This window comes from Oncorhynchus gorbuscha, linkage group LG22 (assembly GCF_021184085.1).
Source record: "Oncorhynchus gorbuscha isolate QuinsamMale2020 ecotype Even-year linkage group LG22, OgorEven_v1.0, whole genome shotgun sequence".
Taxonomy (NCBI): Eukaryota; Metazoa; Chordata; class Actinopteri; order Salmoniformes; family Salmonidae; genus Oncorhynchus; species Oncorhynchus gorbuscha.
In genome coordinates this window covers 37,658,376-37,686,311 of record NC_060194.1, presented here as the reverse complement: position 1 = coordinate 37,686,311, position 27,936 = coordinate 37,658,376, and the positions used below count along the sequence as shown (strand labels likewise).

Here is a 27,936-nt window from a genome sequence, read left to right as displayed (position 1 = left end):
ACTGGGTGAGAAAGGAGCGGCACTCAGTGGGCTGCCCAGAATAACATGGTGGGTTATTAACCCTAGGTTCCGGAGGCTCGGAAGAACCGGAAGTAGCTGGTGACACGAGACGAAGACTCTGATACTGTCCTGAGAGGTCGGAGACCTGAGCGGCCAGGGTCTCAACGGCATGCCGAGCAGCAGACAATTCCTGCTCGTGTCTGCCGAGCATCGCTCCCTGGAACTCGAGAGTAGAGTAGAGAGAATCCATAGTCGCTGGGTCCATTCTTGGTCGGATCCTTCTGTTATGCAGGTGAATGAGGACCCAAAAGCAACTTGGCGAAAACAGAGTCTTTAATCCAGTAAAGTAAATCTACAATCATAAAGCATAATTCCACTCGTAATGACGAGAACAGACTGGAGACTCGATCATGAACTGCAGGTTGCCTCGGGAAGGCACTTGAACGTAGCAGACTCAGACACCTGCTCACCACGCCGCATCTGAGGGAAACACGACACGACAGGGCGATACACAGACACAGCACGGTGAACAATAGACAAGGATCCGACAGGGCAGAAACGGAAAACAAGGGGAGAAATAGGGACTCTAATCAGGGGGAAAGATAGGGAACAGGTGTGGGAAGACTAAATGATTGATTAGGGGAATAGGAACAGCTGGGAGCAGGAACGGAGCGATAGAGAGAAGAGAGAGAGGGAGGAAGAGAGAAAGAGGGGAACGAACCTAAAAAGACCAGCAGGGGGAAAACGAACAGAGGGAAAAGCAAAATGACAAGACAAAATAAGACAAAACATGACAAGTATAGTGGTGGACCTATAGGTCTTCAGTGTGTGACAGGTTAGTATAGTGGTGAACCTATAGGTCTTCAGTGTGTGACAGGTTAGTATAGTGGTGAACCGATAGGCCTTCAGTGGTGAACCTATAGGACTTTAGTTGTGAATCGATAGGCCTTCATTGGTGAACCTATAGGCCTTTAGTGGTGAACCTATAGGCCTTCAGTGGTGACAGGTTAGTATAGTGGTGAACCTATAGGCCTTCAGTGGTGAACCTATAGGCCTTTAGTGGTGACAGGTTAGTATAGTGGTGAACCTATAGGCCTTCAGTGGTGGACCTATAGGCCTTCAGTGGTGACAGGTTAGTATAGTGGTGAACCTATAGGCCTTCAGTGGTGACAGGTTAGTATAGTGGTGAACCTATAGGCCTTCAGTGGTGACAGGTTAGTATAGTGGTGAACCTATAGGCCTTCAGTGGTGACAGGTTAGTATAGTGGTGAACCTATAGGCCTTCAGTGGTGAACCTATAGGACTTTAGTGGTGACAGGTTAGTATAGTGGTGAACCTATAGGCCTTCAGTGGTGAACCTATAGGCCTTTAGTGGTGAACCTATAGGCCTTCAGTGGTGACAGGTTAGTATAGTGGTGAACCTATAGGCCTTCAGTGGTGACAGGTTAGTATAGTGGTGAACCTATAGGCCTTCAGTGGTGAACCTATAGGCCTTCAGTGGTGACAGGTTAGTTATAGTGGTGAACCTATAGGCCTTCAGTGGTGACAGGTTAGTATAGTGGTGAACCTATAGGCCTTCAGTGGTGACAGGTTAGTATAGTGGTGAACCTATAGGCCTTCAGTGGTGAACCTATAGGCCTTTAGTGGTGAACCTATAGGCCTTTAGTGGTGAACCTATAGGTCTTCAGTGTGTGACAGGTTAGTACAGTGGTGAACCTATAGGCTTTCAGTGTGTGACAGGTTAGTACAGTGGTGAACCTATAGGCCTTTAGTGGTGAACCTATAGGTCTTTAGTGGTGAACCTATAGGCCTTTAGTGGTGAACCTATAGGTCTTCAGTGTGTGACAGGTTAGTACAGTGGTGAACCTATAGGCTTTCAGTGTGTGACAGGTTAGTACAGTGGTGAACCTATAGGCCTTTAGTGGTGAACCTATAGGTCTTCAGTGTGTGACAGGTTAGTACAGTGGTGGACCTATAGGTCTTCAGTGTGTGACAGGTTAGTATAGTGGTGAACCTATAGGCCTTCAGTGGTGAACCTATAGGCCTTCAGTGGTGAACCTATAGGCCTTTAGTGGTGAACCTATAGGCCTTTAGTGGTGAACCTATAGGCCTTTAGTGGTGAACCTATAGACCTTTAGTGGTGAACCTATAGGTCTTCAGTGTGTGACAGGTTAGTATAGTGGTGAACCTATAGGTCTTCAGTGTGTGACAGGTTAGTACAGTGGTGAACCTATAGGCCTTTAGTGATGAACCTATAGACCTTCAGTGTGTGACAGGTTAGTATAGTGGTGAACCTATAGCCCTTTAGTGGTGAACCTATAGGTCTTCAGTGTGTGACAGGTTAGTACAGTGGTGGACCTATAGGTCTTCAGTGTGTGACAGGTTAGTACAGTGGTGAACCTATAGGCCTTCAGTGGTGAACCCTTTAGTTGTGAAGATAGGACCTTAGTGGTGTTAGTTGTGAATCGATAGGCCTTCATTGGTGAACCTATAGGCCTTTAGTGGTGAACCTATAGGTCTTTAGTGGTGAACCTATAGGTCTTCAGTGTGTGACAGGTTAGTACAGTGGTGAACCTATAGACCTTCAGTGTGTGACAGGTTAGTATAGTGGTGGACCTATAGGCCTTCAGTGTGTGACAGGTTAGTATAGTGGTGGACCTATAGGCCTTCAATAGAGAAATCATGAGAGTAGCCTCCACAATCGCAAAGCACGTGAAATATATTCTCATGCTCGCCGCTCACATAGTCGAGTTTCAGCAGAATATAATCTGCGGGCACCAAGAGTGTGCAGCTGTCAACTGGTTTTGGCATGGAGCAGCTCACAGAAGAATGACATCGGTAGCCGGTAGGGTAGGAAAGACGTTTCAACGTATGATATCTACCAGTGAATGCTAACTAAGGCAACAATGAGTATGCAAACTAGGTATTGAAAAAGTTTAATCTGAGGTGTTGGTTTTTAGGATAGTAGGATTTGTGATGCGCAATTGTGATCAGGGGCGTAGACATGGATGTGCCTTTGTGGACAGAGGCCCACCCACTGGGGAGCCAGGCCCAGAGAGGCCCACCCACTGGGGAGCCAGGCCCAGAGAGGCCCACCCACTGGGGAGCCAGGCCCAGAGAGGCCCACCCACTGGGGAGCCAGGCCCAGAGAGGCCCATCCAATCAGATTGATGATTGAAGCTTTGTTGTGGACTTAGACCATCACATTTTTTATTTACAGTAACAGTCAAAAGTTTGGACACACCTACTCATTCAAGGGTTTTTCTTTATTTTTACTATTTTCTATATTGTAGAATAATAGTGAAAGACATCAAAACTTTTTAAAAACACACATATGGAATCATGTAGTAACCACAAAAGTGCTAAACAAATCTAAATCTATTTCATATTTGAGATTCTACAAAGTAGCCAACCTTTGCCTTGATAAAGTAGCCAACCTTTGCCAACCTTTGCACACTTTCTCCCCAGTGACCAGCAAAGCAAAATCCTGATTGGATCTTTTTGTCTCTTCAGTGTTAACCCTTTCCTTTTCATCATAAACTGAAGAGATTCAATCAAAACATAATTGAAAATAATAATATAATTATCAATATTATTATATTATTATAATCATTATTTTATAAATCCTTAGCCCTTCTCTGAAGGCATAGAAGGCTCATTGTTCCCCACTGTGTTTGGCTTAGTAATAATTTGTAGAGTGGTTCTATCTTCCCCCAGCATGCATTTATTCTATCTGAATGTCTAAAGAATCCATATGTTGTTCTGAAATATGTACACATAAATACTGGACATTTTGAACTGTTATTATGGTGGGTAATTTGACAAAAATTTCAATCATGGTCTTGAATTGGACTCGCATTTTTCTGGTCTCATTCTTGACTCTGTCTCGGTCTCGATCTTCAATCAAATTGATCCATAAAGCCCTTTTTTACATCAGCAGATGTCACAAAGTGCTTTACAGAAACCCAGCCTAAAACCCCAAACAGCACGGTGGCTAGGAACAACTCCCTAGAAAGGCAGGAACCTAGGAAGAAACCTAGAGAGGAACCAGACTCTGAGGGGTGGCCAGTCCTCTTCTGTCTGTACCGGGTGGAGATTATAAGAGTACATGGCCATTTAAGGCCAGATTGTTCTTCAAGATGTTCAAACATTTATAGATGACCAGCAGGGTCAAATAATAATCACAGTGGTTGTAGAGGGTGCAACAGGTCAGTACCTCAGGAGTAAATATCAGTTGGCTTTTCATAGGTGAGCATTCAGAGGTCGAGACAGCAGGTGCAGTAGAGAGAGAGAGTCGGAAACAGCAGGTCCGGGACAAGGTAGCACTCCCGGTGAACAGGTCAGTGTTCCCCAGCCTCAGACAGAACAATTGGAACTGGAGCAGCAGCACGACAAGGTGAACTGGCGCTAGCCAGGAGTCATCAGCCCAGGTAGTCCTGAGTCATGGTCCTGAGGGCTCAGGTCCTCCGGGAGGGAGTGAGGGAGAGAGATAATTAGAGGGAGCATACTTAAATTCACACAGGACACCAGATAAGACAGGAGAATTACACCAGAAAGAACAGACTGACCCTAGCCCCCGGCTCATAGACTATTGCGGCATAGATACTGGAGACTGAGACAGGAGGGGTTGGGGGACACTGTGGCCCAGTCCGACGATACCCCTGGACAGGGCCAACCAGGCAGGATATAACCCCACCCACTTTGCCAAAGCACAGCCCCGACACCACTAGAGGGATATCAACAGACCACTGACTTACTACCCTGAGACAAGACTGAGTATAGCCCATGAAGATCTACTCCACCGCATGAACCCGAGGGGGCACAAAACTGGACAAGAAGATCACGTCTGTGACTCAACCCACTCAAGTGACGCACCCCTCCTAGGGACGGCATTGAAGAGCACTAGTAAGCCAGTGACTCAGTAATAGGGTCAGAGGCAGAGAATCGCTGGGAAGAGAGGGGAGCCGGTCAGCCAGCAAGGGCAGTTTGTCGCTCCAGTGCCATGCCGTTCACCTTCGCACCCCTGGGCCAGACTACACTCAATCATAGGACCTACTGAAGAGATGAGTCTTCATTGAAGAATTAAAGGTTGAGACCGAGTCTGCATCTCTCACATGGATAGGCAGATCATTCCATAAAAATGTAGCTTTATAGGAGAAAGCCCTGCCTTCAGCTGTTTGCTTGGACATTCCAGGGACAATAAGGAGACCTGTGTGTAGGTATGTACAGCAGGACCAAATTGGAGAGATAGCTAGGAGCAAGCCCATGTAATGCTTTGTAGTTTAGCAGTAAAACCTTGAAATCAACCCTAGCCATAAAAGTAAGCCACTGGAGTAATATGTTACCTTTTTTGAGCTCTAGTCAGGATTTTAGCAGCTGTGTTTAGCACTAATGAAGTTTATTGAAGGCTTTATCCGGGTAGCCAGGGAGTAGAGGATTGAAGTAGTCTAAGCTAGAAGTGACAAAAGTAATTGATTAGCTTTTCTGTATAAATTTTGGACATAAAGTTTCTGATTTTTGCAATGTTACGAAGATGGAAAAATCTGTCCTTGAAATATTCTTGATATGTTTGTCAAAAGACAGATCAGGGTCCAGAGTAATGCTGAGGTCCTTCACAGTTTTATTTGAGACGACTGTAAAACCATCAAGATTAATTTACAGATCCAACAGCAGATCTCTTTGTTTCTTGTGACCTAGAAATAGCATCTCTGTTTTGTCTGAGTTTAAAAGTAAAACATTTGCCTTCCTTATGTCTGAAACACAGGCTTTCAGGGTAGGCAATTTTGGGTCTTCACCCTGTTTCATCGAAATGTACAGCTGTGTGTCGTCCGCATGGCAGTGAAAGTTGACATTGTGTTTCTGAATGACATCACCAAGAGGTAGAATATATAACCCTATTTTGAGATGTGAGATCACAATTTCTTTCAATAATGACAGGAATGGAAAGGTCTTAATTCCTCTGAAATTGCTATGTCAAACATCGCCATGTTTTGTTTTCCAAGTTCGAGGTCGAGGCACTGACATGTTCTCAATGGGATAGCTGAGGTGACTACACTGACTGTGCTAGTGGCAGACTCCACTAAGCTGGAAGTTGTGAAGATGGCGCCGGAGGGGATGGCTGCCGTTTTATTGGCTCTTAACTAACCGTGCTAATTTGTTTGTTTTTTCACATTGTTTGTAACTTATTTTGTACATAATGTTGCTCCTACCATCTCTTATGACCGAAAAGAGATTCTGGACATCAGAACAGCGATTACTCACCTTGAATTGGACAAAACTTTTTCTTTAATTAGTCGGACGGGAACGATATACTCCAAACACCCGTAAAGTCCCTCATCCCCCATCATTCGCTGCAGAAAGAAACTGAGAATTTGAGGAAAGAGATGTGCCTTGTGAGGATCAGTGGCTAATCTGGCTTCGCCACCCGTACTGTTAGCAAACGTTCAATCGATGGAAAATAAATGAGACGAACTGAAAGCATGCAAATCATACCAACGGGACATTAAAAACGGCAATATCTTATATTTCAGAGTTGCGGCTGAACGACAACATTAATAACATACAGCTGGCGTGTTATACAGTCTATCGGTAGGATAGAACAGCAGCCTCTGGTAAGACACGGGGCAGGGACCTATGCATATTTGTAAACAATAGCTGGTGCACGATATCTAAGGAAGTCTCAAAGTCTTGCTCGTCTGAGGTAGAGTATATCATGATAAGCCGTAGACCACATTATCTAGCTAGAGTTTTCATCTGTATTCTTTGTAGCTGTCTACATATCACCACAGACCGATACTGACACTCAGCGTTCAACACCATAGTGCCCTCAAAGATCATCAGTAAGCTAAGGACACTGAGACTAAACACCTCCCTCTGCAACTGGATCCTGGACTTTCTAACGGCCCGACGCCAGGTGGTAAGGGTAGGTAACAACACGTCTGCCATGCTGATCCTCAACACGGGGGCCCCTCAGGGGTGCATGCTCAGTCCCCTACTGTACTCCCTGTTCACTAATGACTGCATGGCCAGGCACAACTCCAACACCATCATTAAGTTTGCCGATGACACAACAATGGTAGGCCTGATCACCAGCAACGATGAGACAGCCTATAGGGAGGAGGTCGGAGACCTGGCCATGTGGTGCCAGGACAACAAACTCTCCCTCAACGTGATCAAGACAAAGGAGATGATTGTGGACTACAGGAAAAGGAGGACTGAGGTTGCCCCCATTCTCATCGACAGGGCTGTAAGGAAACAGGTTGAGATCTTCAATTTCCTTGGCGTTCACATCACCAACAAACTAACATGGTCCAAGCACACCAAGACAGTCGTGAGGGCACGACAAAACCTATCCCCCCTCAGGAGACTGAAAAGATTTTGCATGGGTCTTCAGATCCTCAAAAGGTTTTACAGCTGCACCCTCGAGAGCATCCTGATGGGTTGATCACTGCCTGGTATGGCAACTGCTCGGCCTCCAACCGCAAGGCACTACAGAAGGTAGTGTGTACGGCCCAGTACATCACTGGGGCCAAGCTTCCTGCCATTCAGGACCTAATATAATATATAATAATATATATAATATATGCCATTTAGCAGACGCTTTTATCCAAAGCGACTTACAGTCATGTGTGCATACATTCTACGTATGGGTGGTTCCGGGAATCGAACCCAGTACCCTGGCGTTACAAGCGCCATGCTCTACCAACTGAGCTACAGAAGGACCTCTATACCAGGCAGTGTCAGAGGAAGGCCCTAAAAATTGTCAAAGACTCCAGCCATCCTAGTCATTGACTGTTCTCTCTGCTACCGCACAGCAAGCAGTACTGGAGTGTCAAGTCTAGGTCCAAGAGGCTTCTAAACAGCTTCTACCCCCAAGCCATAAGACTCCTGAACATCTAATCAAATGGCTACCCAGACTATTTGCATTGCCCCCCCCCCTTCTACGCTGCTGCTACTCTCTGTTATTATCTATGCACAGTCACTTTAATAACTCTACCTACATGTACTTATTTTTTCGGCTGGTGGAGGTCCTGTAGAACCATGTCCAGATAAAGTGTCCGGGGTGAAAAAGTTTAACGAAAAAAGTAGAGCGAGAAAAAAACTAAGATGTAGTAAATGTATTAAAAGTAAAAACCAACAAGTTTATCTGATAGCCAAGTAGCAACAAACAGCACAACAGCACTGAGACTGGAAGTTGTGGGCGGAGCGATTGATTCGTGATGGAAATAAAAGGTCTTGACTCGGATTTGATTTGCTCCGGTCTTGGTCTTGAATTGGTCTCACTTTAGGTGGTCTTGAACACAACACTGATGCTAATAATTCAATCATGAACCGTAGAAATCAATAATAGACCACTGGTAAGGATGGATGTCTGAAACTCACTCTAAAGGTTGATTGCTGTATATAGAATGGACCAAACCCCTCAGGCCATGGATTGGTGAGTGGAAGAGGAACAGCCAACATGGCCAACATGATAGTGAGGCACAGTTGCAGTTGCCATTGTTGCACGTGAGAAAAGTACCACATTCTAAATAGGGCTGGGAATTTCTAGGGACCTCACAATACAATATTATCTTGATACTAAGGCGTCAATATGATATGTATTGCGATTCAATACTGTGATTTTAATAGGATTTGATGTTCTGAACTTATTGCTCCTTATACATGTATATCTGCTGCAGATCGAAAAGAGAGCGCATAAGACAATTTATTTAGATCATTAATGGAAATTAAAGAGCTGAAAACAACTTGTCTCACTTGGAGTCAAAGTATCGATATAATACCGTCCCAAATAATATTGCCAAATGTACCTGTATCCATTTTTTTCCCATCACATATTTTTTATGTAGCACAAAAGAAGTTAGTATGGCAATTAAGCATCAATTAATTAAACATTCTAAATGGCCAGCTATTACAACCACCAGGGAATGATGATCAATGCTAGTCCATTCTATCAAGTTTAATTCTACATTGGGAGGATTGTGGATTAACAGTGAGAGAAAGAGAGAGTTTTCCTCACCAGAGGAGCCATGTGTCACAGGAGTGAAGGGCTAAATGGATAATGACATAGGCAGCAGCAGCTACTAACAGACAGAGTCAATGGTTAAAGGACTGTAATTATTGGTGTTAACTAAATGCTTCTGGATTAAAGACCGTAAAGAATGCAGAAGTGCTTCAGTCAGACGACTGGAGGAGACACACAGAGACTTCATTAGAGAAACAGCTTCAGTCAGACGACTGGAGGAGACACACGGAGACTTCATTAGAGAAACAGCTTCAGTCAGACGACTGGAGGAGACACACAGAGACTTCATTAGAGAAACAGCTTCAGTCAGACGACTGGAGGAGACACACAGAGACTTCATTAGAGAAACAGCTTCAGTCAGACGACTGGAGGAAACACACAGAGACTTCATTAGAGAAACAGCTTCAGTCAGACGACTGGAGGAGACACACAGAGACTTCATTAGAGAAACAGCTTCAGTCAGACGACTGGAGGAGACACACAGAGACTTCATTAGAGAAACAGCTTCAGTCAGACGACTGGAGGAGACACACAGAGACTTCATTAGAGAAACATCTTCAGTCAGACGACTGGAGGAGACACACAGTGACTTCATTAGAGAAACAGCTTCAGTCAGACGACTGGAGGAGACACACAGAGACTTCATTAGAGAAACAGCTTCAGTCAGACGACTGGAGGAGACACACGGAGACTTCATTAGAGAAACAGCTTCAGTGAGTCATAAGTCTCTGCCACAGGGGGCTGGTGAAAGGGAGGATGGCTCATAGTAGTGGCTGGAATGGATGAATAGAATGGCAGCAAACACAGAGAAACCATATGTTTGACACCTGTACATTTATTCCATTCCAGCAATTACAATGAGCCTGTCAACATATTTAAGTGACACCAGCCACCACTGCCCTCTCCCCTCTATTTGTACTACATATACAGTCGTGGCCAAAAAAATTGAGAATGACACAAATGGTCATTTTCACAAAGTCTGCTGCCTCAGTATCTTTAGATCATTTTGTCAGATGTTATGGAATACTGAAGTATAATTACAAGCATTTCATAAGTGTCAAAGGCTTTTATTGACAATTACATGAAGTTGATGCAAAGAGTCAATATTTGCAGTGTTGACCCTTCTTTTTCAAGACCTCTGCAATCCACCCCGGCATGCTGTCAATTAACTTCTGGGCCACATCCTGACTGATGGCAGCCCATTCTTGCTTCATCAATGCTTGGAGTTTGTCAGAATTTGTGGGTTTTTGTGTGTCCCCCCGCCTCCTGAGGATGGAACACAAGTTCTCAATGGGATTAAGGTCTGGGGAGTTTCCTGGTCATGGACTCAAAATATCAATGTTTTGTTCCCCGAGCCACTTAGTTATCAATTTAGCCTTATAGCAAGGTGCTCCATCATACTGGAAAAGGCATTGTTCGTCACCAAACTGTTCCTGGATGGTTGGGAGAAGTTGCTCTCGGAGGATGTGTTGGTACCTTTCTTTATTCATGGCTGTGTTCTTAGGCAAAATTGTGAGTGAGCCCACTCCCTTGACTGAGAAGGAACCCCACACATGAATGGTCTCAGGATGCTTTACTGTTGGCATGACATAGGACTGATGGTAGCGCTCACCTTGTTTTCTCTGGACAAGCTTTTTTTCCGGATGCCCCAAACAATCAGAAAGGGGATTCATCAGAGAAAATGACTTTACCCCAGTCCTCAGCAGTCCAATCCCTGTACCTTTTGCAGAATATCAGTTTGTCCCTGATGTTTTTCCTGGAGAGAAGTGGCTTCTTTGCTGCCCTTCTTGACATCAGGTCATCCTCCAAAAGTATTTGCCTCACTGTGTGTGCAGATGCACTCTGCCAGCTGCTATTCCAAGCTCTGTACTGGTGATGTCCCGATCCCGCAGCTGAATCAACTTTAGGAGATGGTCCTGGAGCTTGCTGGACTTTCTTGGGCGCCCTGAAGCATTCTTCATAACAATTGAACCGTTCTCCTTGAAGTTCTTGATGATCCGATAAATGATTGATTTAGTTGCAATCTTACTGGCAGCAATGTCCTTGCCTGTGAAGCACTTTTTGTGCAAAGCAATGATAATGGCACGTGTTTCCTTGCAGGTAACCATGGATGACAGAGGAAGAACAATGATTCCAAACACCACCCTCCTTTTGAAGCTTCCAGTCTGTTATTCAAACTCAATCCCCATGACAGAGTGATGTCCTGCCTTGTCCTCGTCAACACTCACACCTGTGTTAATGAGAGAATCACTGACATGATGTCAGCTGGTCCTTTTGTGGCAGGGCTGAAATGCAGTGTTTTTTGTGATTCAGTTCATTTGCATGGCAAAGAGGGACTTTGCAATGAATTGCAATTCATCTGATCACTCTTCATAACATTCTGGATTATATACAAATTACCATCATGCAAACTGAGGCAGCAGACTTTGTGAAAATTAATATTTGTAATTCTCAAAACTATTGGCCACGACTGTACACTACCTACTCTAGTGGACTAGTATGAACTATTTAGGTGGGCTAAAGTAGATTTAGTGTTTTAAAGCTCATATCCAGCTCTAAGTAATTAACTGTGATCAGATCCCCAACAGTTACTGAGTGGAAACAGTCGTTAGAGCTCAGTGAATTGATAAGGCAAACTAAGGCGTTTTTTTCTCTCTCACTTTTGTCTGAGAGAGACGAGAGACAAAGGAAAGGAAGGGATCATCTCCAGCCCAGTGATCTGCTCTGGCGTTGGTGTCCCTGAATGAACACCACGGGGTCTATTGTAGCCAACATATGATCAGCTCTGGGGTTGGTGTCACTGAATGAACACCACAGGGTCTATTATAGCCAACATATGATCAGCTCTGGGGTTGGTGTCCCTGAATGAACACCACAGGGTCTATTATAGCCAACATATGATCAGCTCTGGGGTTGGTGTCCCTGAATGAACACCACGGGTCTATTGTAGCCAACATATGGAGAAGAGGGTTTTCCAGAATCATTAATGCAGGGGAGCAGACACCTCAGCAGACACCTCAGCAGACACCTCTGTAGATTCCCTTTAGACTATATTTATCATATACATCAGTGGAGGCTGCTGAGGGGAGGACGGCTCATAATAATATCTGGAGTGGAGTCAATGGAATGGCATCAAGCATATGGTTTCCATGTGGATGATACCATTCCATTGTCTCCATTCCAGCCATTACTCTGAGCCGTCCTCCCCTCAGCAGCCTCCACTGATGTTTATGATAAACATAAATACATGGCCAAACAAATGAATCGCATACAGAGAAAGGTTCCTCCGTTGCATGTGGAACTCAGTCATGTTATGGTAATGACTTCTCTCTGGCCTTATCTGCTGTTGTGCAGCTCTTCATGGAATCTACGCCAAACCCATAGACCTATTCATCAGAGGAGCTGTTTCCCTTCCAGTACAGGCTTTATGAGAAAAGACCAAACGTGCCCAGACCCCAACACTACAGACCCCTCCATCATCATCATGGCAGAGGTAGAGACAATTAAAATCAGATGCCACTGTTCCTCTGGTGCTGGGAATGAATGTGCCGAGGAAAGACAATGTCTGTTCAGAGATTTAAGACATATATTTCAGCGTTGTGTTCTCCTCCCAGTGGTGTTGATGGATGAAGAGCGATGAGGCGTGGAGACGGGGCGTGGGGAGAGAGAGAGAGCGAGAGAGAGGTGGAGAAAGAGAGATGGCCTGTCTGTCAGTATGTCTGTGGCTGGTCACTGTACATTTAGACAAGCTAGTGCAAACAGAGCCTGTGGCTGCAGACGGCTTGATATCTGCTGATATTTGCTCAGTTCATCACTCCGCAGTTAGACGTGTCGATCGTCTCTCATTGGGTGTCTCTAAGTACTCTGTTCACAACAGAAGTACACTCTTGCATAATTTGGTCAGCTGCGTGATTAATTGATGTATTCATACTTACAGTATTAGAAATTGCGAGTTCCACCACCTCTCCACCCTCACAAAAGGAAACTCTCAACCAAAGCTCCCCCCATGCCGATTGGTGTGGGCACACGCACAATGCACTCGAGGCGAAGCAGTTTAAGCACATCTTCCTAATAACCAGTACATCCAAATAACCAGTGACAAAACCCCCAAAAACGTCTGCTTGATCTCACGCATCCCTTTCAGTTCTGACAGATTCTCTCGGTCTATACACAGAATCTGGCTACGGGAGATTACTACGTGCCTATCATGGCCAAGCAGAGCCCTGGCTTCCCATTTTTGTTCTGAGAAAGGAAACAGTTATGAGACTGTGCTGGTGCAAACATAGCCTACTGTCTCTGTGTTCTGGCTTTTTGTGTTTGCCTGTGTTGGCTGTGACCGCGTTATTTTGCAGTGAGGTCGACTGTACTGATCGGGTATAGCTCATGTATGGTCTGGACATACTACTTGTGTACAGTGAGCCAGCAGAGAGTCTCAAAGAAAGGAAACCATACAAACATCGGGACACAGCTTCTAAGGATTCAAGGAGACCCGACGTCATCCATGACATCCTGTTCTCCTCTACCTGCTGCTGTACCTCCAAGCCAGGCTCTGAAAACCTGAGCCCCTAGCCTTGTATCAATGAATGGTTTTCAGAGCCTGGCTTGGAAGGAAACAGCTTGGTTAAAAGCAATATGTGGGAAGATATATACGCTCCCCGGGTCTCACAGGGTGAGGTATAGCATCACTTTCATAGGTGAACCACCTGTACATGGGTTTTGAGCCTGTATGCTCCGGTGTGGATAACCACTCAGAGAATAGACTGCCTCGCTCTCCTCTTCTCTCTCAATATCTCCCTCTCTCTCTCTCTCTCTTTCTCTAGCTCTCTCTCTCTCTTTCTCTCTCTATCCCTCTCTCTTTCTTTCTTTCTTTCTTTCTATCTCTCTCTTTCTCTCCCTTTCCCTCTCTCTCTCTCTCTCCCTCTCTCTCTAGCTCTCTCGCTCTCGCTTTCTCAGTCACCTGGGTTATTTTCGAGCCAAAGTGCTCATCGTTCATTCATTATTCACTCTCTATCCCTCTACTGTTTCTGTTTTCTGTTCCATCATTTAGCCACAGCCCCCTCGGTGTGGCCAATGGTTATTTAACACATCTCTATTCCTTCTCTTTTATTGCCGAAGTAAAACTCTCCCTTCTTCCACTATAACAATTTTATACAGTAAATCCTAGATATGGACCAGGCAGTGCCCAGGGCACTGTATGTTGTTTCAGCGTGGTATATGTGGTGTGGCCAATATACCACGAGTGTACCTGTAGCTGTCTAGAACCAAGAGGAGAAACAGAATTATCTTCTCCTCCATTTAACCCTGCACCAGTGAATGCCGTCTGGAGGGGAGAGTAGGACAAAGTGGAAGATGTTGACTTCAGCCTCTAGCTGGAAACCTGCCTTGCTCTGCTCTTCTCTGCTGTGTGTCATGTTGTGGGCGGTAGAGGAGGGGTGGAATGTAATCTATGGAGACCTTGACTATGTGCTGTACACTACACCAGAAGAGGTTGGTGGGAGGAGCTGTAGGAACACCATCCTCCTATAGCTCCTCCCACAGCCTCCTCTGCAGAACATTGTGATTGGTGGAACTGATTCTCAAAGGAACTGCTTCTCACAGTGTGGAAGAAAGTGTTTTTGACATTAGATGTTTCCTGGATAGGGGCTATGTTCCAACACTATCAGATGGTCCCAATTTGCTCCCTAGCCCTTCCCCTTGGCCATAACCCTTTGGTGCTTTGGGAAAGGGGAAGGGGGATACCTAGTCGGTTGGACAACTGAATGCATTCAACTGAAATGTGTCTTCCACATTTAACCCAACCCCTGACAGATGGAAGGATTGTAGAGGTTATCACTGTCTGTTCAACTGCCAACTAAATTCGTCCCCAGCTTTCAACAAGGAGAGCAGACAAGGAAAGGAAGCTATCCAAAAGTATTAGGACTTGGCTAGGCTATTTGAACTTGTCATTTCATTGCTTCCGTCCTGGACATTTTCTGTTGACTAGACAGCTCTCACTGCAAGAAATTGCTGTGATTGTACCAAAAACTAACAGCACCATTTCATTACATTACTACAAAATGAGTTTGTAATACTGCTCCTATGTTCCTATAAATTATCGGTGCCATAAAACGGACGTCATTAAAAAATAATCTTCTGCAAGGTTTTGGGGTCTTTAGCACAGAGAATGCCACCCTGTGTGTGTGTGTGGATTTATATTACGATTTGTGAAAGGGCATATTTAATGACCTCTCATTAAAGTCTCTCTCGGTGGAAATCAGCTCAGAACCTTCTCTACCTCTCACTGATTAGGCCTCACAGGATTTCCCAATCTCTCTCTCTCTCTCTGTCTCTCCCTGTCTTTCTCCTCCCTCTCCCTTGTCTCTCTCCCTTGTCTCTCTCTCTCTCTGTCTCTCCCTCTCTCTCTCTCTCCCTCACTGTCTCAAACCGCTCTCTCTATCTCTCTCTCTCTTCCTCTGTCTTTCCCCTCCCTCTCCCTCGTCTCTCTCCCTTGTCTCTCTCTCTCTCTCTCTCTCTCTCTCTCTCTCTCTCTCTCTCTCTCTCTCTCTCTCTCTCTCTCTCTCCCCCACTGTCTCAAACCGCTCTCTCTATTACTCTCTCTCTTCCTCTGTCTTTCCCCTCCCTCTCCCTTGTCTCTCTCCCTTGTCTCTCTCTCTCTCTCTCTCTCCTCACTGTCTCAAACCGCTCTCTCTATCTCTCTCTCTCTTCCTCTGTCTTTCTCCTCCCTCTCCCTTGTCTCTCTCCCTTGTCTCTCTCCCTTGTCTCTCTCTCTCTCTCTCTCTCTCTGTCTCTCCCTGTCTTTCTCCTCCCTCTCCCTTATCTCTCTCCCTTGTCTCTCTCTCTCTCTGTCTCTCCCTGTCTTTCTCCTCCCTCTCCCTTGTCTCTCTCCCTTGTCTCTCTCTCTCTCTGTCTCTCTATCTCTCTCTCTCTCTCCCTCACTGTCTCAAACCGCTCTCTCTATCTCTCTCTCTCTTCCTCTGTCTTTCTCCTCCCTCTCCCTTGTCTCTCTCTCTCTCTCTCTCTCCCTCACTGTCTCAAACCGCTCTCTCTATCTCTCTCTCTCTTCCTCTGTCTTTCTCCTCCCTCTCCCTTGTCTCTCTCCCTTGTCTCTCCCTCTCTCTCTCTCTCTCCCTCACTGTCTCAAACCGCTCTCTCTATCTCTCTCTCTCTCTTCCTCTGTCTTTCCCCTCCTCTCTCTCCCTTGTCTCCCTCTCTCTCTCCCCCTCACTGTCTCTAACCCACTCTCACTCTCTCTTGCTTTCTCTCTCCCCCTCTGTCTCTCACCCTCCCTAATTATTGTTCGTGCCATCTAACTCTCTCCTCTTTATCTCCCCTGAGTCCTCATTTAAACAACTTCCTCTCCTTGTCTCCTTTGTCCCTAATGCTTTCTGCCTTGTTCCATCCTCTCTATCTCTCCACATCTCTCTACCCTCCTCCCTATCTCCCTACCATCCTATCTATCTCCCTACATCTCTCTTCCCTCCTCTCTATCTCCCTACATCTCTCTACCCTCCCCTCTATCTCCCTACCATCCTATCTATCTCCCTACATCTCTCTACCGTCCTCTCTCTATCTCTCTACCCCCCTCGCCATCTCCCTACATCTCTCTACTCTACTCTCTATCTCCCTACATCTCTCTACCCTCCTCTCTATCTCCCTACCCTCCTCTCTGTCTCCCTACCATCCTCTCTATCTCCCTACATCTCTCTACTCTCCTCTCTATCTCCCTACCATCCTATCTATCTCCCTACATCTCTCTACCTTCCTCTCTCTACCCTCCTCTCTATCTCTCTACCATCCTCTGTCTCCTTACCCTCCTCTCTCTCTCTCTCTCTCTCTCTACCATCCTCTGTCTCGCTCTCTCTCTCTCTCTCTCTCTCTCTCTCTCTATCTCTCTATTCTCCTCTCTTCTCTTTATCTCTCTATCCACCTCTCTCTCTACCCTCCTCTCCATCGCTCTACCCTCCTTTCTCTATCTCTCTACCATCCTCTCTATCTACCCTCTTCTCTCTCTACCATCCTCTCTCTCTCACTCTCTCTCTACCCTCCTCTCTTTCGCTACCCTCCTCTCTATCTCTCCACCGTCCTCTCTATCTCCCTACCAGCCTCTCTGTCTCCCTCAACCATCCTCTCTCTCTATCTCTCTACCCTCTTCTCTCTATCTTCCCTTCTCTCTCTCTTTCTACCCTCTCTATCTCTGTAACCCCCCCTCTCTCTCAATTCAATTACATCTCTATCTCTCCATCCCTCCTCTCTCTATCAATTCAAACTCTCTATCTCTCTACCCTCTTCTCTCTCTATCTCTCTACCCTCGTCTCTCTATCTACCCTCCTCTCTCTATCTCTCTACCCTCCTTTCTCTATCTCTCTACCCTATTCTCTCTCTAACTCTCTACCCCCCTCTTTAATTCAATTCAATTAAATTCAAGGGCTGTATTGGCATGGGAAACATGTGTTAACATTGCCAAAGCAAGTGAGGTAGATAATATATAAAGTGTATATATAAAGTGAAATAAACAATAAAAATTAACAGTAAACATTACACATACAGAAGTTTCAAAACAATAAAGACATTACAAATGTCATATTATATATATACAGTGTTTTAACAATGTACAAATGGTTAAAGGACACAAGATAAAATGAATAAGCATAAATATGGGTTGTATTTACAATGGTGTTTGTTCTTCACTGGTTGCCCTTTTCTTATGGCAACAGGTCACAAATCTTGCTGCTGTGATGGCACACTGTGGAATTTCACCCAGTAGATATGGGAGTTTATCGAAATTGGATTTGTTTTCAAATTCTTTGTGGATCTGTGTAATCTGGGGGAAATATGTGTCTCTAATATGGTCATACATTGGGCAGGAGGTTAGGAAGTGCAGCTCAGTTTCCGCCTCATTTTGTGGACAGTGTGCGCATAGCCTGTCTTCTCTTGAGAGCCATGTCTGCCTACGGCGGCCTTTCTCAATAGCAGGGCTATGCTCACTGAGTCTGTACATAGTTAAAGCTTTCCTTAATTTTGGGTCAGTCACAGTGATCAGGTATTCTGCCGCTGTGTACTCTCTGTTTAGGACCAAATAGCATTCTAGTTTGCTCTGTTTTTTTGTTAATTCTTTCCAATGTGTCAAGTAATTATCTTTTTGTTTTCTCATGATTTGGTTGGGTCTAATTGTGCTGCTGTCCTGGGCCTCTGTAGGGTGTGTTTGTGTTTGTGAACAGAGCCCCAGGACCAGCTTGCTTAGGGGACTCTTCTCCAGGTTCATCTCTCTGTAGGTGATGGCTTTGTTATGGAAGGTTTGGGAATCGCTTTCTTTTAGGTGGTTATAGAATTTAACAGCTTTTTTCTGGATTTTGATAATTAGTGGGTATCGGCCTAATTCTGCTCTTCATGCATTATTTGGTGTTCTACGTTGTACACGGAGGATATTTTTGCAGAATTATGCGTGCAGAGTCTCATTTTGGTGTTTGTCCCATTTTGTGAAGTCTTGGTTGGTGAGTGGACCCCAGACCTCACAAGCATAAAGGGCAATGGGCTCTATGACTGATTCAAGTATTTTTAGCCAGATCCTAATTGGTATGTTGAAATGTATGTTCCTTTTGATGGCATAGAATGCCCTTCTTGCCTTGTCTCTCAGATCGTTCACAGCTTTGTGGAAGTTACCTGTGGCGCTGATGTTTAGGCCAAGGTATGTATAGTTTTTTGTGTGCTCTAGGGCAACAGTGTCTAGATGGAATTTGTATTTGTGGTCCTGGTGACTAGACCTTTTTTGGAACACCATTATTTTGGTCTTACTGAAATTTACTGTCAGGGCCCAGGCCTCTCTCTATCTCTCTACCCTCCTCTCTATCTTCCTCTACCCTCCTCTCTATATCTCTCTACCCTCCTCTCTATATCACTCTACCCTCCTCTCTATATCTCTCTACCCTCCTCTCTATATCTCTCTACCCTCCTTTCCATCTCCCTCTACCCTCCTTTCCATCTCCCTCTACCCTCCTCTCTATATCTCTCTACCCTCCTCTCTCTATCTCTCTACCCTCCTCTATATCTCTCTACCCTCCTCTCTCTATCTCTCTACCCTCCTCTCTATATCTCTCTACCCTCCTCTCTATATCTCTCTACCCTCCTCTCTATATCTCTCTACCCTCCTTTCTATCTCCCTCTACCCTCCTCTCTATCTCCATCTATCCTCTTCTCTCTGTCTCTACTCTCCTCTGTCTATCACTTCTTCTCAGTCTCTTACTTTGAGTCACCAACTCAAAAACTTTCAAGACTTTCCTCTTTTTGTTTCTTCTCCTCTCCTCCCCAAATGTGTTTTCCTCTGTCTTTCATACATATTTAATTTCATTTTCTCTTTCATTTTTCTCTTTGCAGAATGACACATGGTCTGAGCTGTATTCATTTGCAGTGTTCAAGGCAATGAGCCACATGTTGTGTATCGGCTACGGTCGGCAGGCCCCGGAGAGCCTGTCTGATATCTGGCTCACCATGCTCAGCATGATCGTAGGGGCCACCTGCTACGCTGTGTTCATAGGCCATGCCACCGCACTCATCCAGTCCCTGGACTCGTCCCGACGACAGTACCAGGAGAAGGTAAAAATACTTTATCCCTTTATTCCTCTGTCTTCATCCTTCTCTCCCTGATCCCTCTCTCCCTCTGTCTTCATCCTTCTCTCTCTCCATCCCTCTCTCCCTCTGTCTTAATTCTTCTCTCCCTCTGTCTTCATTCTTCTCTCCCTCTGTCTTCATTCTTCTCTCCCTCTGTCTTCATTCTTCTCTCCCTCTGTCTTCATTCTTCTCTCCCTCTGTCTTCATTCTTCTCTCCCTCTGTCTTCATTCTTCTCTCCCTCTGTCTTCATTCTTCTCTCCCTCTGTCTTCATTCTTCTCTCCCTCTGTCTTCATCCTTCTCTCCCTCCATCCCTCTCTCCCTCTGTCTTCATTCTTCTCTCCCTCTGTCTTCATCCTTCTCTCCCTCCATCCCTCTCTCCCTCTGTCTTCATTCTTCTCTCCCTCTGTCTTCATCCTTCTCTCCCTCTGTATTCATCCTTCTCTCCCTCTGTCTTCATTCTTCTCTCCCTCTGTCTTCATCCTTCTCTCCCTCTGTATTCATCCTTCTCTCCCTCTGTATTCATCCTTCTCTCCCTCCATCCTCTCCCTCTGTCCTCTTCTCTCCCTCTGTCTTCATCCTTCTCTCCCTCCATCCCTCTCTCCCTCTGTCTTCATTCTTCTCTCCCTCTGTATTCATCCTTCTCTCCCTCTGTATTCATCCTTCTCTCCCTCCATCCCTCTCTCCCTCTTCTCTCCCTCTGTCTTCATCCTTCTCTCCCTCCATCCCTCTCTCCCTCTGTCTTCATTCTTCTCTCCCTCTGTATTCATCCTTCTCTCCCTCTGTATTCATCCTTCTCTCCCTCTGTATTCATCCTTCTCTCCCTCTGTCTTCATTCTTCTCTCCCTCTGTATTCATCCTTCTCTCCCTCTGTATTCATCCTTCTCTCCCTCTGTATTCATCCTTCTCTCCCTCTGTATTCATCCTTCTCTCCCTCTGTCTTCATTCTTCTCTCCCTCTGTATTCATCCTTCTCTCCCTCTGTCTTCATTCTTCTCTCCCTCTGTATTCATCCTTCTCTCCCTCTGTATTCATCCTTCTCTCCCTCCATCCCTCTCTCCCTCTTCTCTCCCTCTGTCTTCATCCTTCTCTCCCTCCATCCCTCTCTCCCTCTGTCTTCATTCTTCTCTCCCTCTGTATTCATCCTTCTCTCCCTCTGTATTCATCCTTCTCTCCCTCCATCCTCTGTATTCATCTCCTCCCTCTTCTCTCCCTCTGTCTTCATCCTTCTCTCCCTCCATCCCTCTCTCCCTCTGTCTTCATTCTTCTCTCCCTCTGTATTCATCCTTCTCTCCCTCTGTATTCATCCTTCTCTCCTCTGTATCCATCCTGTATTCATCCTTCTCTCCCTCTGTCTTCATTCTTCTCTCCCTCTGTATTCATCCTTCTCTCCCTCTGTATTCATCCTTCTCTCCCTCTGTATTCATCCTTCTCTCCCTCTGTATTCATCCTTCTCTCCCTCTGTATTCATCCTTCTCTCCCTCTGTCTTCATTCTTCTCTCCCTCTGTCTTCATCCTTCTCTCCCTCTGTATTCATCCTTCTCTCCCTCTGTATTCATCCTTCTCTCCCTCTGTCTTCATTCTTCTCTCCCTCTGTCTTCATTCTTCTCTCCCTCTGTATTCATCCTTCTCTCCCTCTGTATTCATCCTTCTCTCCCTCTGTCTTCATCCTTCTCTCCCTCTGTATTCATCCTTCTCTCCCTCTGTCTTCATTCTTCTCTCCCTCTGTATTCATCCTTCTCTCCCTCCATCCCTCTCTCCCTCTGTCTTCATCCTTCTCTCCCTCTGTCTTCATTCTTCTCTCCCTCTGTCTTCATCCTTCTCTCCCTCTGTATTCATCCTTCTCTCCCTCTGTATTCATCCTTCTCTCCCTCCATCCCTCTCATCCCTCTGTCTTCATTCTTCTCTCCCTCTGTCTTCATCCTTCTCTCCCTCCATCCCTCTCTCCCTCTGTCTTCATTCTTCTCTCCCTCTGTATTCATCCTTCTCTCCCTCTGTCTTCATCCTTCTCTCCCTCTGTATTCATCCTTCTCTTCCTCTCTGTCTTCATTCTTCTCTCCCTCTGTCTTCATTCTTCTCTCCCTCTGTATTCATCCTTCTCTCCCTCTGTATTCATCCTTCTCTCCCTCTGTCTTCATCCTTCTCTCCCTCTGTATTCATCCTTCTCTCCCTCTGTCTTCATTCTTCTCTCCCTCTGTATTCATCCTTCTCTCCCTCCATCCCTTCTCTCCCTCTGTCTTCATCCTTCTCTCCCTCTGTCTTCATTCTTCTCTCCCTCTGTCTTCATTCTTCTCTCCCTCTGTCTTCATTCTTCTCTCCCTCTGTATTCATTCCTTCTCTCCCTCCTCCATCCTTCTCTCCCTCTCTCTCCCTCTGTCTTCATCCTTCTCTCCCTCTGTCTTCATCCTTCTCTCCCTCCATCCCTCTCTCCCTCTGTCTTCATCCTTCTCTCCCTCTGTCTTCATTCTTCTCTCCCTCTGTCTTCATCCTTCTCTCCCTCTGTCTTCATTCTTCTCTCCCTCTGTATTCATCCTTCTCTCCCTCCATCCCTCTCTCCCTCTGTCTTCATCCTTCTCTCCCTCATCCCTCTCTCCCTCTGTCTTCATCCTTCTCTCCCTCTGTCTTCATCCTTCTCTCCCTCTGTATTCATCCTTCTCTCCCTCTGTCTTCATTCTTTCTCTCCCTCTGTATTCATCCTTCTCTCCCTCTGTCTTCATCCTTCTCTCCCTCTGTATTCATCCTTCTCTCCCTCTGTCTTCATCCTTCTCTCCCTCTGTCTTCATTCTTCTCTCCCTCTGTCTTCATTCTTCTCTCCCTCTGTCTTCATTCTTCTCTCCCTCTGTATTCATCCTTCTCTCCTCTGTATTCATCCTCTCTCCCTCTGTCTTCATTCTTCTCTCCCTCTGTCTTCATTCTTCTCTCCCTCTGTCTTCATTCTTCTCTCCCTCTGTCTTCATTCTTCTCTCCCTCTGTCTTCATTCTTCTCTCCCTCTGTATTCATCCTTCTCTCCCTCTGTATTCATCCTTCTCTCCCTCTGTATTCATCCTTCTCTCCCTCTGTCTTCATTCTTCTCTCCCTCTGTATTCATTCTTCTCTCCCTCTGTCTTCATTCTTCTCTCCCTCTGTATTCATCCTTCTCTCCCTCTGTATTCATCCTTCTCTCCCTCTGTCTTCATTCTTCTCTCCCTCTGTATTCATCCTTCTCTCCCTCTGTATTCATCCTTCTCTCCCTCTGTCTTCATTCTTCTCTCCCTCTGTCTTCATCCTTCTCTCCCTCTGTCTTCATTCTTCTCTCCCTCTGTATTCATTCTTCTCTCCCTCTGTCTTCATTCTTCTCTCCCTCTGTATTCATCCTTCTCTCCCTCTGTATTCATCCTTCTCTCCTCTGTCTTCATCCTTCCTCCTCCCATCCTCTCTCCTCTGTATTCATCCTTCTCTCCCTCTGTCTTCATTCTTCTCTCCCTCTGTATTCATCCTTCTCTCCCTCTGTATTCATCCTTCTCTCCCTCTGTATTCATCCTTCTCTCCCTCTGTCTTAATTCTTCTCTCCCTCTGTCTTCATTCTTCTCTCCCTCTGTATTCATCCTTCTCTCCCTCTGTATTCATCCTTCTCTCCCTCTGTATTCATTCTTCTCTCCCTCTGTCTTCATCCTTCTCTCCCTCTGTCTTCATCCTTCTCTCCCTCTGTATTCATCCTTCTCTCCCTCTGTCTTCATTCTTCTCTCCCTCTGTATTCATCCTTCTCTCCCTCTGTCTTCATCCTTCTCTCCCTCTGTATTCATCCTTCTCTCCCTCTGTCTTCATCCTTCTCTCCCTCTGTCTTCATTCTTCTCTCCCTCTGTCTTCATTCTTCTCTCCTTCTGTCTTCATTCTTCTCTCCCTCTGTATTCATCCTTCTCTCCCTCTGTATTCATCCTTCTCTCCCTCTGTCTTCATTCTTCTCTCCCTCTGTCTTCATTCTTCTCTCCCTCTGTCTTCATTCTTCTCTCCCTCTGTCTTCATTCTTCTCTCCCTCTGTCTTCATTCTTCTCTCCCTCTGTATTCATCCTTCTCTCCCTCTGTATTCATCCCTCTGTATTCATCTTCTCCCTCTGTATTCATCCTTCTCTCCCTCTGTCTTCATTCTTCTCTCCCTCTGTATTCATTCTTCTCTCCCTCTGTCTTCATTCTTCTCTCCCTCTGTATTCATCCTTCTCTCCCTCTGTATTCATCCTTCTCTCCCTCTGTCTTCATTCTTCTCTCCCTCTGTATTCATCCTTCTCTCCCTCTGTATTCATCCTTCTCTCCCTCTGTCTTCATTTCTTCTCTCCCTCTGTCTTCATTTCTTCTCTCCCTCTGTATTCATCCTTCTCTCCCTCTGTATTCATCCTTCTCTCCCTTCTCTCCCTCTGTATTCATTCTTCTCTCCCTCTGTATTCATCCTTCTCTCCCTCTGTCTTCATCCTTCTCTCCCTCTGTATTCATCCTTCTCTCCCTCTGTCTTCATTCTTCTCTCCCTCTGTCATTCATCTTCTTCTCTCCCTCTGTCTTCATTCTTCTTCTCCCTCTGTATTCATCCTTCTCTCCCTCTGTATTCATCCTTCTCTCCCTCTGTATTCATCCTTCTCTCCCTCTGTCTTCATCCTTCTCTCCCTCTGTCTTCATCCTTCTCTCCCTCTGTATTCATCCTTCTCTCCCTCTGTATTCATCCTTCTCTCCCTCTGTATTCATCCTTCTCTCCCTCTGTCTTCATCCTTCTCTCCCTCTGTATTCATTCTTCTCTCCCTCTGTCTTCATTCTTCTCTCCCTCTGTCTTCATTCTTCTCTCCCTCTGTATTCATCCTTCTCTCCCTCCATCCCTCTCTCCCTCTGTCTTCATCCTTCTCTCCCTCTGTCTTCATCCTTCTCTCCCTCCATCCCTCTCTCCCTCTGTCTTCATCCTTCTCTCCCTCTGTCTTCATTCTTCTCTCCCTCTGTCTTCATCCTTCTCTCCCTCTGTCTTCATTCTTCTCTCCCTCTGTATTCATCCTTCTCTCCCTCCATCCCTCTCTCCCTCTGTCTTCATCCTTCTCTCCCTCCATCCCTCTCTCCCTCTGTATTCTTCTCTCCTCTCTCTCCCTCTGTCTTCATCCTTCTCTCCCTCTGTATTCATCCTTCATTCTCTCCCTCTGTCTTCATTCTTCTCTCCCTCTGTATTCATCCTTCTCTCCCTCTGTCTTCATCCTTCTCTCCCTCTGTATTCATCCTTCTCTCCCTCTGTCTTCATCCTTCTCTCCCTCTGTCTTCATTCTTCTCTCCCTCTGTCTTCATCTTCTTCTCTCCCTCTGTCTTCATTCTTCTCTCCCTCTGTATTCATCCTTCTCTCCCTCTGTATTCATCCTTCTCTCCCTCTGTCTTCATTCTTCTCTCCCTCTGTCTTCATCTGTCTTCATTCATTCTCTCCCTCTGTCTTCATTCTTCTCTCCCTCTGTCTTCATTCTTCTCTCCCTCTGTATTCATCTTCATTCTGTATTCATCTTCTCCCTCTGTATTCATCCTTCTCTCCTCTGTATTCATCCTTCTCTCCCTCTGTATTCATCCTTCTCTCCCTCTGTCTTCATTCTTCTCTCCCTCTGTATTCATCCTTCTCTCCCTCTGTCTTCATTCTTCCTTCTCTCCCTCTGTATTCATCCTTCTCTCCCTCTGTATTCATCCTTCTCTCCCTCTGTCTTCATTCTTCTCTCCCTCTGTATTCATCCTTCTCTCCCTCTGTATTCATCCTTCTCTCCCTCTGTCATCATTCTTCTCTCCCTCTGTCTTCATCCTTCATTCTTCTCTCCCTCTGTCTTCATTCTTCTCTCCCTCTGTCTTCATTCTTCTCTCCCTCTGTCTTCATTCATTCTTCTCCCTCTGTATTCATCCTTCTCTCCCTCTGTATTCATCCTTCTCTCCCTCTCCCTCCATCCCTCTCTCCCTCTGTATTCATCCTTCTCTCCCTCTGTCTTCATTCTTCTCTCCCTCTGTATTCATCCTTCTCTCCCTCTGTATTCATCCTTCTCTCCCTCTGTATTCATCCTTCTCTCCCTCTGTCTTAATTCTTCTCTCCCTCTGTCTTCATTCTTCTCTCCCTCTGTATTCATCCTTCTCTCCCTCTGTATTCATCCTTCTCTCCCTCTGTATTCATTCTTCTCTCCCTCTGTCTTCATCCTTCTCTCCCTCTGTCTTCATCCTTCTCTCCCTCTGTATTCATCCTTCTCTCCCTCTGTCTTCATTCTTCTCTCCCTCTGTATTCATCCTTCTCTCCCTCTGTCTTCATCCTTCTCTCCCTCTGTATTCATCCTTCTCTCCCTCTGTATTCATCCTTCTCTCCCTCTGTATTCATCCTTCTCTCCCTCTGTCTTCATTCTTCTCTCCCTCTGTCTTCATTCTTCTCTCCCTCTGTATTCATCCTTCTCTCCCTCTGTATTCATCTCTGTATTTCTTCTCCCTCTGTATTCATTCTTCTCTCCCTCTGTATTCATCCTTCTCTCCCTCTGTATTCATCCTTCTCTCCCTCTGTATTCATCCTTCTCTCCCTCTGTCTTCATTCTTCTCTCCCTCTGTATTCATCCTTCTCTCCCTCTGTCTTCATTCTTCTCTCCCTCTGTATTCATCCTTCTCTCCCTCTGTATTCATCTTCTCTCCCTCTGTATTCATCCTTCTCTCCCTCTGTATTCATCCTTCTCTCCCTCTGTATTCATCCTTCTCTCCCTCTGTCTTCATCCTTCTCTCCCTCTGTATTCATCCTTCTCTCCCTCTGTATTCATCCTTCTCTCCCTCTGTATTCATCCTTCTCTCCCTCTGTATTCATCCTTCTCTCCCTCTGTATTCATCCTTCTCTCCCTCTGTCTTCATCCTTCTCTCCCTCTGTATTCATCCTTCCCTCTGTATTCATCCTTCCCTCTGTATTCATCCTTCTCTCCCTCTGTATTCATCCTTCTCTCCCTCTGTATTCATCCTTCTCTCCCTCTGTATTCATCCTTCTCTCCCTCTGTATTCATCCTTCTCTCCCTCTGTCTTCATCCTTCTCTCCCTCTGTATTCATCCTTCTCTCCCTCTGTCTTCATCCTTCTCTCCCTCTGTCTTCATCCTTCTCTCCCTCTGTATTCATCCTTCTCTCCCTCTGTATTCATTCTTCTCTCCCTCTGTCTTCATCCTTCTCTCCCTCTGTCTTCATCCTTCTCTCCTCTTCATCCTTCTCTCCCTCTGTATTCATTCTTCTCTCCCTCTGTCTTCATCCTTCTCTCCCTCTGTCTTCATTCTTCTCTCCCTCTGTATTCATCCTTCTCTCCCTCTGTATTCATCCTTCTCTCCCTCTGTATTCATTCTTCTCTCCCTCTGTATTCATTCTTCTCTCCCTCTGTATTCATCCTTCTCTCCCTCTGTATTCATCCTTCTCTCCCTCTGTCTTCATCCTTCTCTCCCTCTGTATTCATTCTTCTCTCCCTCTGTATTCATTCTTCTCTCCCTCTGTATTCATCCTTCTCTCCCTCTGTATTCATCCTTCTCTCCCTCTGTCTTCATCTCTCTCCCTCTGTCTTCATCCTTCTCTCCCTCTGTATTCATCCTCTTCTCCCTCTGTCTTCATCCTTCTCTCCCTCTGTCTTCATTCTTCTCTCCCTCTGTCTTCATTCTTCTCTCCCTCTGTCTTCATCCTTCTCTCCCTCTGTATTCATCCTTCTCTCCCTCTGTATTCATCCTTCTCTCCCTCTGTATTCATTCTTCTCTCCCTCTGTATTCATCCTTCTCTCCCTCTGTATTCATTCTTCTCTCCCTCTGTATTCATCCTCCATCCCTCTCTCCCTCTGTCTTCATCCCTCCCTCTCTCCCTCTGTATTCATTCTTCTCTCCCTCTGTCTTCATTCTTCTCTCCCTCTGTCTCCCTCATTCATCTTCTCTCCCTCTGTCTTCATTCTTCTCTCCCTCTGTATTCATCCTTCTCTCCCTCTGTATTCATCCTTCTCTCCCTCTGTCTTCATTCTTCTCTCCCTCTGTATTCATCCTTCTCTCCCTCTGTATTCATTCTTCTCTCCTCTGTATTCATCCTTCTCTCCCTCTGTCTTCATCCTTCTCTCCCTCTGTATTCATCCTTCTCTCCCTCTGTCTTCATTCCTTCTCTCCCTCTGTCTTCATCCTTCTCTCCCTCTGTCTTCATTCTTCTCTCCCTCTGTATTCATCCTTCTCTCCCTCTGTCTTCATTCTTCTCTCCCTCTGTATTCATTCTTCTCTCCCTCTGTATTCATCCTTCTCTCCCTCTGTCTTCATTCTTCTCTCCCTCTGTATTCATCCTTCTCTTCATCCTTCTCTTCT

General features: G+C 45.7%; 1 protein-coding gene across 1 annotated transcript in view; it reads left to right on the top strand.

Moving 5' to 3' along the window:
* LOC124009160 (potassium/sodium hyperpolarization-activated cyclic nucleotide-gated channel 2-like) overlaps positions 1–27,936 on the top strand; it is an 89,120-nt gene that overhangs the window by 29,547 nt on the left and 31,637 nt on the right. The window contains exon 4 of the mRNA XM_046320697.1: positions 19,397–19,615. Coding sequence (XP_046176653.1) covers positions 19,397–19,615 — 219 coding nt within the window. The remainder of the gene's footprint in view (positions 1–19,396; positions 19,616–27,936) is intronic.